This window comes from Olea europaea, chromosome 23 (genome assembly GCF_002742605.1).
Source record: "Olea europaea var. sylvestris chromosome 23, O_europaea_v1, whole genome shotgun sequence".
Classification (NCBI taxonomy): Eukaryota; Viridiplantae; Streptophyta; class Magnoliopsida; order Lamiales; family Oleaceae; genus Olea; species Olea europaea.
In genome coordinates this window covers 6,064,479-6,077,464 of record NC_036259.1, presented here as the reverse complement: position 1 = coordinate 6,077,464, position 12,986 = coordinate 6,064,479, and the positions used below count along the sequence as shown (strand labels likewise).

Below are 12,986 nucleotides of genomic sequence, written 5' to 3'. Positions count from 1 at the left end.
CCACCGATGGAGATTGATAAAGCAATAAGAGAAAGCGATGATCGACGGCTGAAGACCAAGTACAATAATGCTATTTATGTTATCCAAAGGGCTCTTGCTCTTTACTCGTAGGCCCCATTTACTTTTCTTCAAATTTAATTCTTTTATTTGTTTTTCCTATATTTTTCCTTTTTTTTTTTTTTTGCCCAAAAAATTGAAACTATTTCCTCGAATGCATGCTTTTATTTTTGTTGACTTGTTTATCTGTTTATGAATGAGGTTTAGGGCAAGGTTTTGATTATTTTCCATTATGTATTACATGTTTGAATTAGGCATTGATGTTGCAGGAATTATTATTTTCAGTTTAAGAAATTGATCTCTCTGAAGACCAAGTACAATAATGCTATTTATGTTATCCAAAGGGCTCTTGCTCTTTACTCGTAGGCCCCATTTACTTTTCTTCAAATTTAATTCTTTTATTTGTTTTTCCTATATTTTTCCTTTTTTTTTTTCTTTTTGCCCAAAAAATTGAAACTATTTCCTCGAATGCATGCTTTTATTTTTGTTGACTTGTTTATCTGTTTATGAATGAGGTTTAGAGCAAGGTTTTGATTATTTTCCATTATGTATTACATGTTTGAATTAGGCATTGATGTTGCAGGAATTATTATTTTCAGTTTAAGAAATTGATCTCTTTTTCTGCTAATGTATTTCAAACACATTATACTAAAAAGAACCGATTTGTTATCTCAAGATGTATGCTAGTAATGAGATTGAGTCACGTTTAAGATGTAAAGCTGAAATAATCTACATTCATCTGATTATAACATGCAATCTCTACCGGGCCTGAATTAAAACGTGGTACATTTTCACATGCTGTAAAGGTTTGCTATGTTAAGGGATGGAGTTAGAAATTTGACTTAGTGAGGGTGGGATTTTAGAAGAACGGATAGAATGAAGTAGGTAAAATTCAAGCTGTAGAAATTTATTGGGAATAACATTTTGTTGTTGGTTATTAAAAATCAAACAAGTAAGACATTGAAAATTACTGGTTATGTATATTGCAACTCCTAGACTGTGTAGATGATCTCATTGGTGTTTGCCCATTTGTCTTGGCCATGTGCAAATCAACTTATCTAAAAGTTTTCTTATGGTTCCCGAGCTTGATTTAGCAGAATTGTTAAGCATCTATATACTGTAATCACGTTTCAGATTAGTTTTAAAATTTAGACATTGCTGTTTCAAGAAACAAACGAGCCTTCTATATATATCTTCGATTTTTTTGAGCTCTTAGAATATGACGCTGTGGTAGAGATAAGACCAAAGAGTTAAATATGTCATAAATTTTATTTTTTATGTTTTATTTTTTCCCTTTCTGATCAAATTGCCTCCAAGTAGTTGAGTACTTAAATTGTTTTCCCCAGTATCGAAGAGGTTGCCTTCAGCTTCAATGGAGGAAAAGATTCAACTGTGAGTTCTCTTAAGGATATGTCCTCTTCCCCCAAACTTTCAATGTCATTTATCGCCAATGTTAAGAAAGTTCTAATGGTTGAAAATTCTACTCCTGTAGGTCCTGTTGCACCTCCTGAGGGCGGGCTTGGTTTTAAAATTTTCCCCCCCCCCCCCCCCCCCCCCCGGCCCCGCAGTTGTTGTCTTCGATATCTTACTTGCAAATGGTTTTTGAGTCTAATGGATGAACTTTGACAGTTTCAAATTGCAAATGGACATCATTCGCCTGGATTTAAAGGCAGGTCTGGAGGCTCTTTTAAAAGCAATGCCTATTAGAGCTATTTTTCTCGGAGTCCGAATTGGCGACCCTACTGCGGTATTTTAGTTTACTTCTGAATTTCCATACCTTGCGCTTTGACTTCTAATTTCAGCATAATTATGTTCAAGAACGAGTGCTGGAGAGTTAGCTATTTATGTCTGATATCAATTTTACAGGTAGGTCAAGAGCAATTCTCTCCTAGCTCTACTGGATGGCCACCTTTCATGAGAGTGAATCCAATTCTTGATTGGTCATATAGGTATGTACATGGGCATCAAACTCGCATGTTACTCCATAATTGCAAATGAAGATTGGCATTTGAGACTGCTGTATGCAAATTTATATTTGCTGAAAGTAGCTTTATATATGGACCAGTAGTTAATGCAAGATATATGTTTTGATACTGAGTGTATCATCTAGGGCTATCATACATGTATTGATCATTGGGAAAGCATCAAGAAAATGAAAATATGTTAGCTGTGGCATTTCCTGTCCCTGATGCAGTGTCCATTAATTTGTGTTCAATATCAAACCTTTGATATTAGTCTTAACGTTATCCAAAAGTATGACCTCTCATCTAAAAATGGCCATTGGCAAAGTAGCCGAAGCTCCAAAAATTGGAAATTATCAACTTTTTTAGTCTATCAAGGGGCGGACAATATGGGCCAGCCGGCCCCATTTTGACAATCCACTTTACATCTCTACACAGTGTTAGAGAGAGACATTTATTGGCCCAACCATATTTGTATTTGGTTTTGATTCCATTCTCATGGTTGTAGCTAAGTTGATTGTCTACTTTTCTTAATTGGCTTGGATTTTGCGTCAATACAAAGGTTTAACCTTTAATGTTAATCTCACAGAGATATTTGGGCCTTCCTCTTGACTTGCAAGGTTCGATACTGCAGCCTTTATGATCAGGGGTAAGTCTTCACTCAGATGGTTTGAAATTTTTGAATGGGAATACTGGGATTTTAATTGACTTAGGAGTTGGTGTCAGTCGTCATGAAGTTTCTAGGTCATGAGCTTTTCCTCTCTCATTCAGAGTTTCTCGAGTTGTTTGGCATGAAACTTGTGTTTATGTAAATTTGTTCAATTTTTGCAGTTATACTTCCATTGGTAGCATTCATGACACCGTTCCTAATGCTTTATTGTCCATTGGCAACGCCAACAACGTTGAAGAAAAATTCAAACCTGCTTATCTGCTCCCAGATGGAAGATTGGAAAGAGCTGGTAGAATAAAAAATTTCTCTTCTCGGCCATTATCTGCCATTAGCAATGGTTTGAAAAGTGAGGATGGACATCGGAAATGCACGCTCACAGCCTCGGTCATTGCTGTGGGAGATGAAATTCTGTAAGTTTGTTGTTACTACATTGCATTATTTGACAAGTTTCCTTGCTGACTTCCTTTACCAGTTGTTCCATGTCCGCCATGCCAATGTGATGTGGTTCTCAATTGATGTGTCATCAACAGGTCAAGTATAGTTGCATTCTGCGTGTTTAGTTATAAGATCCCACCAGTCTGACTTCTATTTACAGCCATGAGCCGTATCTTCTCACAAGTGTTAGTATTTTGCGTAAATGATTTTTGCTCGCTGTATCAACAATACTACGTCCGCTTTTCTTTCTGAAATTTTGTTACAAGTGTCTATTGAACAGACTCCTTATCTTCTTTATCATATTGATTTGTGCAAAGGTTTAACATTTTCCCAACGAACAACCTGCTATTTTTAGTTATTTCTATGTTTATTATACTCTTATCTTCTGTGATTTTTGATATACCTGACTCGGTGACTCATGCTTATAGGATATCTTGGCATGAAAAATCTGCGTTAAAACTAAGGGCACTTCATTTTGCATATATAGTGGAAAATAGTGGTCTGCATGAGTGATTTTCTGAATTTTTCTATGACTATCATGTGTAATTCCTGTCATTTTGTATATGATATTTTCTATTGGTTCCATAGCTCAGGTTTGGCACTGTCGAGGATAGGTTAGCATTAACTTTGTGTAGAAAGCTCCATTCCATAGGTTTGGCTGTCTCACAGTTTGCTGTAACAAAAAGTGATGTAAGTTGTATATTTGTAGTGATTTTTCATATTTGGTAATTTGAAGTTGAATATTTGTGTCCTTCAACCTTTTGTTCTATGAATAACGTCATATGACATTCTCTTCAAATCAGGTTGATTCAGTTGCTGAGGAAGTTGAGAGGCAAAAGTCTAGAAATGACATGGTAAACAATTCCTTTCTATATGTCTGTGCAAATGCACGTGTGAGAGGGAGGGATGGAGGGTCTTGCTCCTTTATTGATTTCACATTATAAGGGTATTATCAATGAGTTACTTTTAAATTCTGATAAACTCTAAGCTGATTGCTCGCAGGTGTTCATATATGGAGGAGTTGGTCCATTGCATTCAGATGTCACTGTAGCTGGAGTTGCAAAAGCATTTGGTGTTCGCATGGTTAGTTTTTCTTCTGTTAAGACATTTATCATAGCATGTATAGCTAAGCTTTAAAAAAAAAAAAAAGGAAAAGGAAAGTAAATGTTACATTTTTTGAAACATGTTTTGACTTTTTACCTTTTTCTTACTCATAAGAAAAGTTGCTTAATTTCAACATTAACTAATAAAAACATTTTTTCTTTAAACTTACTTTTTTACTTGAACTTTTTAAGCTTAGCAAAACATGGTCTTAGTCCTTAATAAGATGTTTTAATCGTTCAACAGGCAAAAATGGTGCTTGACAATGTTTTCCGACCCTTGTAAAGAGCACCAGTGAACTGTTATTCCAACCGTGCTCGCATTTATAATTGCTAACCTTATTATCTTGTTCAATTATCTATCACAGGCACCTGATGAAGAATTTGAAGAATATTTAAGGCATCTTATTGGTGAGAAGTGCACAGGTGATAGGAATGAGGTAATGCAAAATCATATTGTTTCTGAGGTTCATACCTTTGAGGTAGTATAAAATTCAAAAAATTAATGGTCAGATTTTTTAGTATCAGCATATTAATGTCTAAATTTAACAAGGAAAAGAAATAGTACATCTTGATGAAAATAAAATGATGACATCTTACATCACTTGGTGAATTGTATGAATGGGAAGGTTTCTGAGAAAATGAAGTTAAGACGTGTCCCATATACGTGGCAGTTGCCTATTTTTGGCATTGGGATGTTGAACTGGTATTTCTTGGAAGCCGTTATTGTGAAGTTGGGAGAATGAAAGACAAACCTTCATCTTATGATACTTAGATTCTTCTATTTGTAATGATAGAATTTTTCTTCTTTTTGGATTGTGGGGACTTAGAATGAGATATAATACTTTACACCTGCTAATATTTTCTCCTTTTTTGAGATCAGATGGCACAGTTGCCAGAGGGTATCACTGAATTGCTGCATCATGAACAGCTTCTTGTGCCTTTGGTACGTTGTAGGTGATCTGTTTATGTAATTTTTCTTTTTCTGCTTACACATTGATACCCACTGCAAGTTATTTTGAAAATGTGCTTTTGGAGCATTTTATTGCTATGTCCACACCGTTTTCATTGTACACAAGGCATGATTTCAGTATTTTGTGTACAATCCAACAAAAGTAATTTCTGTATTGATCAGTTCACAGTTGAAAAATAGATGTAACATCCTCTAGGGGAGTCCAAATCATGCACATCTGATGCATTAGAACTACATTCACTGGGATTAATGGTGTGATATATGGCTGTAACATCCTCTTCTTCTTTTCTTTTTTTTTCTTTTTTTTTTTTTTGTGCCTACGATCTCAATTTTTTATGCATTTTTCTTGGTGTTAATTGTTATATATTTTTGTTACATTCACTGGGATTAATGGTGATATATGGCTGTAACATCCTCTTCTTCTTTTTTTTCTTTTTTCTTTTTTTTTTGTGCCTATGATCTCAATTTTTTATGCATTTTTCTTGGTGTTAATTGTTATATATTTTTGTTTTTTGCATGATCAAGGTTAACTTCTATGTACTGCTATGAATAATTTTTTCCTTGCAGTTGCCAAATCAAGTATCTTGCCATTGCTTCTATCTGACATGTAATATTTTTCTTTTAAGTGGAAGTGTGAATACTTGTTTATAACTGCCTTTTGTAGATCAAGTGCCAAAATGTGATAATTCTTACTGCAACAAATGTTGCTGAGATGGACCAGGAATGGGATTGTTTGATTGAATTTATGAGATCTGACAGTCTTTTAGTAGCCGCTGAACCATTTATATCAAAGCGACTGGCAACAACTCTTTCTGACGTGAGTGTCTATAAATATCTCTCTCTGTGCGTGTGTGTGATCTCTTCTTACGTTATGTTGCTATGCAAGATTTGTCGTTTATGTGGAAATTTGTGAGCACTCACAGTATAAAGCTACAGATAGGAGGTTTTGCTTCCTCAGTTTGTAATAAAATTTAAGGAAAACATCAAATGCACACATATTCTAGACACGTATGCATCATTCTGGAGCATTCTACAGATTACATATGTGGACCTTAGTCTTTTAAATTTACCATGGTTAATCGATTTGGTGGTGAATCTTTTGAAAGCAGAGTGATGGGGTTCATCGATCCAACAAGAAAGAGGGTCGAAATAATAAGTCATTTAGCCTGCCTAGACGTGTGATATTTTATGCTGTGGCCTGTATAGTTATTTAAAACGGTTTAATCTCCTCATCCGTGATGCAGGTGGAAGCGGTTCATCCTCTTTCAGAAATCTGTATTGAATTTCCTGATCTTTACATTGGTAAGAATCTTACAGACAATATTTTACTGTGTCAGGACTCTGCAGTGATTTTGGTATTTATTTTTACTAACTAATTATACCCTTTCTCGGGGTTCAAAGGAGGATACCGTGAATCAAGAAAAGGACCTCTTCTTGTTACTTTCGAAGGAAAGGTAAGGTTGTCTGCTCGAAGATGCTTTGTCGTTTTAATATCATAAAATTTACAAGTCGAATTGACAGAATGCCTGGAATTGTTGCAGGATCAAGAGAGAATAAACGCAGCCGTGGAAGCATTATGCAAGAAATTTCAGCCGGGGTCATTCTCCGAAGTTAACTGACCATGAAATTATCTGTGATTTGCTGAACTTCCAGATTGTGGCCTGAAAAGTAATCATCACCATTTTTGGGGGTTAAATTTTGTGAGGAAGAATTTTGAAATTGCCATTGATACCAGGGATGATTGATTATGTTCAAGCATGTAATAGCTTTGCGCTGTATTAGGAAAGTTGTGTAGCAGGAAATTAAGTAGCCATTATTTAAACCATACGTCAACTATGTATACTTGCTAATCCTGTTATCCCATGTTTATCTTGATATGTACTTCACTTTATTGAAATTTTCTGAAAAATGAAAAATATTCTTCTTTTTATATAGAATTTTGGCTCGTAAGTGTGAAGAGGCTCACTATGGTGCTTATTGTTGGGTTAAAAGTTGGTGAATTGCATGAAATGTGTGTTAAATAAGTGTATAAAAGTTGTGGGTCATATAAATGAATTTTGATTAAGCTTTTAGCAAATAAAAGTTGGATTAATCTATTTTGACATAAGAAAAATGATAGAAAGATTGACAGATGTATATGTGATAGTAGATGAGCAGGTGAAAAAGTTAATTGTATTTTAAATTATATAATGATAGGATGTTATGCGACATTATGTCAAAGATTATGTGATAAATGTATTTCATTCGTATCTTAGACACCATCTAAACTTGGTATTTAGTTAATTCCTATAAATTTTAGAACGTTTTAATGTGTGTTTCAATTTTGTGATATAGATTAATGAAATTGAAGGAAATAAGCAAATTTAGAGAAAATAGCTAAATTGTAAAAAATCCAAAGTTCGGGAACTAAAGTGTAAATAAAAGTTGTGTCGAATCTCATGATAAATATTTGAGAGTGTTACAGGTCAATTGGATGAAGAAAGATGTCAAAGGAATCAATTATAATCAAAATATTGTCACACATCAATTTTCAATTGGAAAAGTTATGCTGAATTTTTAGTTTTACATTGAGATCCATTTTTGATATAGTTGTAATACCTTAATTTAGTAAAAAAAAAAACAAAAAACAAAAAACAAAAAAAAGGAAAAAAATGAAAAGTCAAATATGTCGTACTATTATATATATATATATATATATATATGTGTGTGTGTGTGTGTGTGTGTGTGTGTAGTAATTGTTGTAAATGTGAAAAAGAAAGAGAGTGTCAATTATTAGAAGAAGATAATTTAGAAGAACTTGATTTTGAAGATGAAATAGATTTTGGAATTATAGAATTAGTAGATAATGAAAAAAATTATGATATGTTAATAACAAAACAAGCAATAGAAAATTTAATATCCAGATTAGAAAAGATAGAAATAATAGGAGAAAATGTTTTAAAATATTGGGAAAAAACAAAATATTATGTGAATTAAAAATTAAAAACCCAGAATATATCATTAAAACTAAGAATATAGAAGCTACAAATTTAGATTTAGAAGACTTTAAAATACATATAAAGAACTGTTAGAATTAGGAGTTATTAGAAAATCAGAAAGTCCTCATAGATCAGCAGCCTTTATTATTAGAAAACATTCATAAATTGTTAGAGGAAAAAGTAGAATGATAATTAATAATAAAAGACTTAATGATAATACTATAGATGATGCTTACAATATACCAGACAAAACAGTTTTAATAAATAAAATACAAGATTGTAAAATTTTTAGTAAATTTGATTTAAAATCAGGATTTTGACAAGTAAAAATGCATCCAGAAAGTATTAAATGGACAACTTTTACTTGTCCAGAAGAATATTTTGAATGGCTCGTTATGCCATTTGGAATTAAAAACGCACCTAATATTTTTCAAAGAAAAATGGAAAACATTTTTAATAAACATAGTAAGTTTGTAATAGTATATATAGATGATATTTTAGTATTTAGCAAAAATAGAAGAGAACATAGAGGACATTTACAAATAGTTTTTTCAAAATTTATTAAACATGATCTAATAATTAGTAAAAAGAAAATGATTTTATTCAAAGAATTTATAGATTTTTTAGGAGTTAATATAGGAGAAGGAAAAATTAAGTTACAACCTCATATAACCCAGAAAGCTTTAGAATTTTCAGATAAACTTAAAGATTTAAAACAAATTCAAAAATTTTTAGGATTAGTAAATTATGCTAGACAATTTATTAAAGATTTGGGAAAAATTGCAGGATCTCTATATGCAAAGACCTCTCCTACAAGATAAAGATTTTTTAATCAAGAAGATATAAAATTATTAAAACAAATAAAAGAAAAAATAAAAACTTTACCAGAATTGGTCATGTCATTAGATTCAGAATATTTAATTATAGAAACAGATGGAAGTATGATAGGATGGGAAGCTATATTAATATGCAAACCTAATAAATATACTGATAAAAGTACAGAAATAATTTGTAGATATAATAGTGGAAATTATAGAGAAAAAGGAAATTTAAGTAGCATAAATGCAGAATTATTAGCCATAAATTATGCATTAGATAGTTTTGAATTGTTTATTATAGCTAAAAAAGAAATAACTATAAGAACAGATTGTGTAGCCATAGTCTCTTTCGTGAATAAAATGAAAATAGATTCAAAAAGTAGTAGGAGAAGATGGTTAAATTTTATAGATAGAATTACAAATAAAACAAAGGCTATAAACTCATTCATCTAAATAAAACAAAGGCTATAAACTTATAGTACATAATTAAAATTAAAATTAAAATTACAATCCATGTGTGTTCGATACTCTTAACTCCATTACTATATTACAAAAGTTGACACCGTACAATTGCAATATAAATCACGGTATAGAAAATGCATGGCATTATGTCAACTATTATGTCACTATAGCATAAATAGGTAGGTTATTGATAATCACGAGATACAAATAGGGATGTCAAACGGGCCGAGCAGCTTGTCGGCTCGTGGGGGACTCGGGCTCGAGCCGAGCAGGGGCTCAATCCTACGAGCCGAGCCTGTTCAGCTCATCAAGCCCACGAGCGGCTAGTCGCCCGTGTGCCCACGAGCTATTTTTTACGAGCTCGTGGGCTCGTCAAAAAATATGTAAATTTACCAAAAAAAAAAAAAGTCAAAAAATGTGCAAAAAAAAAATTTTAAAAATCAAGAGCTCGTGAGCGGCTCAGCCGTGAGCTCATGGCTCGTGAGCTCACGAGCTGCCGAGCTCGTGGGTTAAAAGGTCAAGCCAGCTCGACTCGATTCATTACCATCTCTAGATACAAATGACTATAATCCATCAAGTTTACAATTGATCGAAAAATCTATTTTCACTTTGAATTGATTTTCAATATAAAAGAAATTCTAGATTTTATTTTTCCCTTTTCCCCCAACGATCGAATGAATTTTTAGGTTTTAACGTATTTGATAAAAAAAAACATAAAATTCATTCAAACGTTGTCATTCAAAATAGTGCTATTCATTGACTGCAGTAGTCATCATACGTGATATCTTACATAGCATAACATTATTAAAAGTTATTCCTTTTTGAAATTATTAAAATTATATTATTCTATTCATAGTCGTTGAATATGAGTAGCATTATTGTTTCATAAATTATTGTTTGACATGGAGTTGATGTGTCAAATTTTGATCGGAGTATGATGAAGAATGCTTTGATTTCCGTTAATTAAAAGTTAAGTGGTCCTATTGCAGCAAATTGAAGTTCAGTGACATAATTGTAGTTGGGATAAAAGTTGGTGTCCATCGCTACAATTACCTCATATGCAGATGCTAGCTTTGACGGCCACAAAAGGGGTAGTTACTGGTCGGAGAGTGGTTAATTACCATCAATTGAAGCCTAATTATAGTTGGAGTGAGAGATTGATAGTGGAGAAGGATGAAAATACGAATGAAGGTAAGCGAAAGAAAGGCGTTGAAGAAAGCAAAGGCCATCCGGGAACTCTTATAACTGCCGCCTGTGATGATAACCTCAAGGAAATCTTTCACCAAATCAGAACTTCCAAAATCCCTGTAAGCAATTATTCTCCAAGTTGTTTGAGTGCTTAGAATATTCAAAAAACTGATAAAAATTATGCGTCAGCAGGCAGTTAATAACTATGAGGCTTCTTGGTAAGTCAAGTATCTGAACACTAGGTGTTCGATGAAATGCCTGATTGAAATTCCTTGCCTGTAGAATCTGCTTATTTTTGTGGGTTGTGTGCTTATATAGTATATTTTGTCGTGATAAAATAATCATTTATAATAAATAAATTATGATTTTATTGTGTTATTTATTATTGAGCATGCAAATTAAAGTACCTATGATCACTTGAGATAATATAAGTTAGATATTTACGTTGAGAAGTACAGTGTGACACAACTTATATTTTGATCATAAATAATTTGTTCACAACCTATGTATAAGGGTTGACACCTTGTAGTTGAAGGTTGTAGTGTTGACCGATTCACTATTCATGTTTGTGATTTGTTCTTATCACTAAAATAGTTAAAGGTGACACTAGTACACTTGGAGTGTATTGAACTGACCGCGTGTCAAATTTAATTCTATAGCATGATCGTGCGGAAAATTAAATTTCACCAGACCGCTGTGTATTTTATCTAAATCTCTTGACATGATTATATATATCTTTTCGTGATTTTAATGGTTCTTTAATTCATGAATGGGTGAGATCAAATTAATTGGTTAAATATCTTGATGAGTTGAAAACTTGAGAATGAGCGGAGTAGAGAACATGAATTCGTGTCGTAAACCGTCACCTTGAAAAATAGGTAGAGTGACTACTTAAATATTTTCTGTTGAACGGTTAAAATTCGAGTTCAGTGTCTAGAGACGGCTAAACTTCGACATCTGTGATTAGTTTGCACCGTTGAAGAAAATGAAACTTAAGATAGTAAGAATAATTAGAGGAGAACAGTCATTTATGTTCGTACCTAATTATCGGATCTCGAACGGGGATAAAATACATATACATCAGGTCAGAGGAAAATATTACAGATTTATTGGCTTCTGTGATCTTATATATTCCGAGAGTTCAGTCTTTTGCCTTTAATAAAAAAAACAAAGATTAATAATTAGATTTGGTGGTCTAGGGTCAACTAGATATGATCTAATTATAGGAGCTAAAATATATATATCCGATCAGGTCCCTGTGGTAGCTTCATAAAGTATTAGAACTTAATTACGATAATTATAATAGTTTTGGGCTTAATTATAATTATAATAAAATTTTGTACTTAGTTGTAATTACTAAAAAAGTTGTAAACTTAATTATAATTGTAATTAAAGTTTTAGGACTACACATGTAATTAAACGTAAACTAATTGGATTTGGACTTTAATTTTAATTAAAACTTCTATTTGAATGTGGAATTATTGTTGTACAAAGATTGGAATTCTTCAATCTCTATAAATAGTAATTGGTTTCTTGATTTAATTAAAAGAATGTGTCCACTCACCAGTGTAATCTTGACTTTGGAGAATACCATAGAAAACTTGGAGGTTTGAAGTATCAAATTCTTTGAATTAGAACGAGAAGGCTGAAAATTTGTGATCCAAAAAATTGGAAGTTCGTGATTCAGAATTTATTAAAAAATTGATCATCGAATTTGGGTAAAAATTCGAATTCATTATTTTTGATATAACATACACGTGAACATTTAGAAGATATTGTTTTTGAATTAAAGAAAATTTTAAATTCTAGATAATTCCGCTTCCACATTCCAACAATTTCCCCATTAAAATATGGCTCATGCGTGAAATTTGTGATACTTCGAGTGTCGTGTTTGCAGTCAGATCTTACCAGCATTGTGCCAACTTAACAAGAAGTTTCCGAGCTTTCTTTTGTGTACGCTGATATTGATGAATGCCCAAAAACGACTCAACACATTCGTTGCTCGCCCACTTTTCATTTCTATAGAGATGGTGAAAGGGTCGATGAGATGTTTGGTGCTGGAGAAGAGCGAGTACATGATCGGATGTGGCTGCAATGTTGAAATATATAGTTCGCGTTCTTAGTGTTTTCTATTGTGACTATAGCTGTGATACTTGTAATTTTACTGCGTGTCTGATTTTCAAGGTACTACATATTTGTTCTGCTTCAACGTTGATACATATCAATGCTAGTATCCGTTGCCGTGATATATCAACTTGTCAGCAATCCAACAATCAATGAAAATGGTTGTAAGTTTTTACAAATTCAAACATAGCAAAAAGAAACAAGTAAGCAAAATTCTGGG

At 32.7% G+C, this 12,986-nt stretch overlaps 1 protein-coding gene and 1 long non-coding RNA gene across 2 annotated transcripts; both read left to right on the top strand.

Annotated features, from left to right (window-relative positions):
- Positions 1-353: 353 nt before the first annotated feature.
- LOC111372202 lies at positions 354-1,578 on the top strand. Its single transcript, XR_002698707.1, has 3 exons — positions 354-419; positions 1,404-1,449; positions 1,550-1,578. It is a non-coding gene; the product is annotated as an uncharacterized LOC111372202 (long non-coding RNA).
- Positions 1,579-1,659: 81 nt separating this feature from the next.
- Positions 1,660-7,130, top strand: LOC111372201 (probable FAD synthase). The gene is made up of 13 exons (XM_022994429.1): positions 1,660-1,804; positions 1,924-2,006; positions 2,608-2,667; positions 2,850-3,098; positions 3,717-3,813; positions 3,927-3,977; positions 4,126-4,206; positions 4,592-4,663; positions 5,107-5,169; positions 5,861-6,013; positions 6,441-6,498; positions 6,598-6,650; positions 6,738-7,130. Exons 1-13 carry the CDS (start codon positions 1,673-1,675, stop codon positions 6,813-6,815), a joined length of 1,230 nt encoding a protein of 409 aa, XP_022850197.1. The 5' UTR covers positions 1,660-1,672; the 3' UTR covers positions 6,816-7,130.
- Positions 7,131-12,986: the final 5,856 nt, after the last annotated feature.

What these genes read in the sequence shown, in the direction of transcription:
- LOC111372201 (XM_022994429.1), top strand. Translation starts at nt 1,673, where the DNA reads ATGAACTTTGACAGTTTCAAATTGCAAATGGACATCATTCGCCTGGAT. An exon ending in AAGCATTTGGTGTTCGCATG is followed by an intron (nt 4,207 to 4,591) that starts GTTAGTTTTTCT and finishes TATCTATCACAG; the next exon opens with GCACCTGATGAAGAATTTGA. An exon ending in ATTTCCTGATCTTTACATTG is followed by an intron (nt 6,499 to 6,597) that starts GTAAGAATCTTA and finishes CGGGGTTCAAAG; the next exon opens with GAGGATACCGTGAATCAAGA.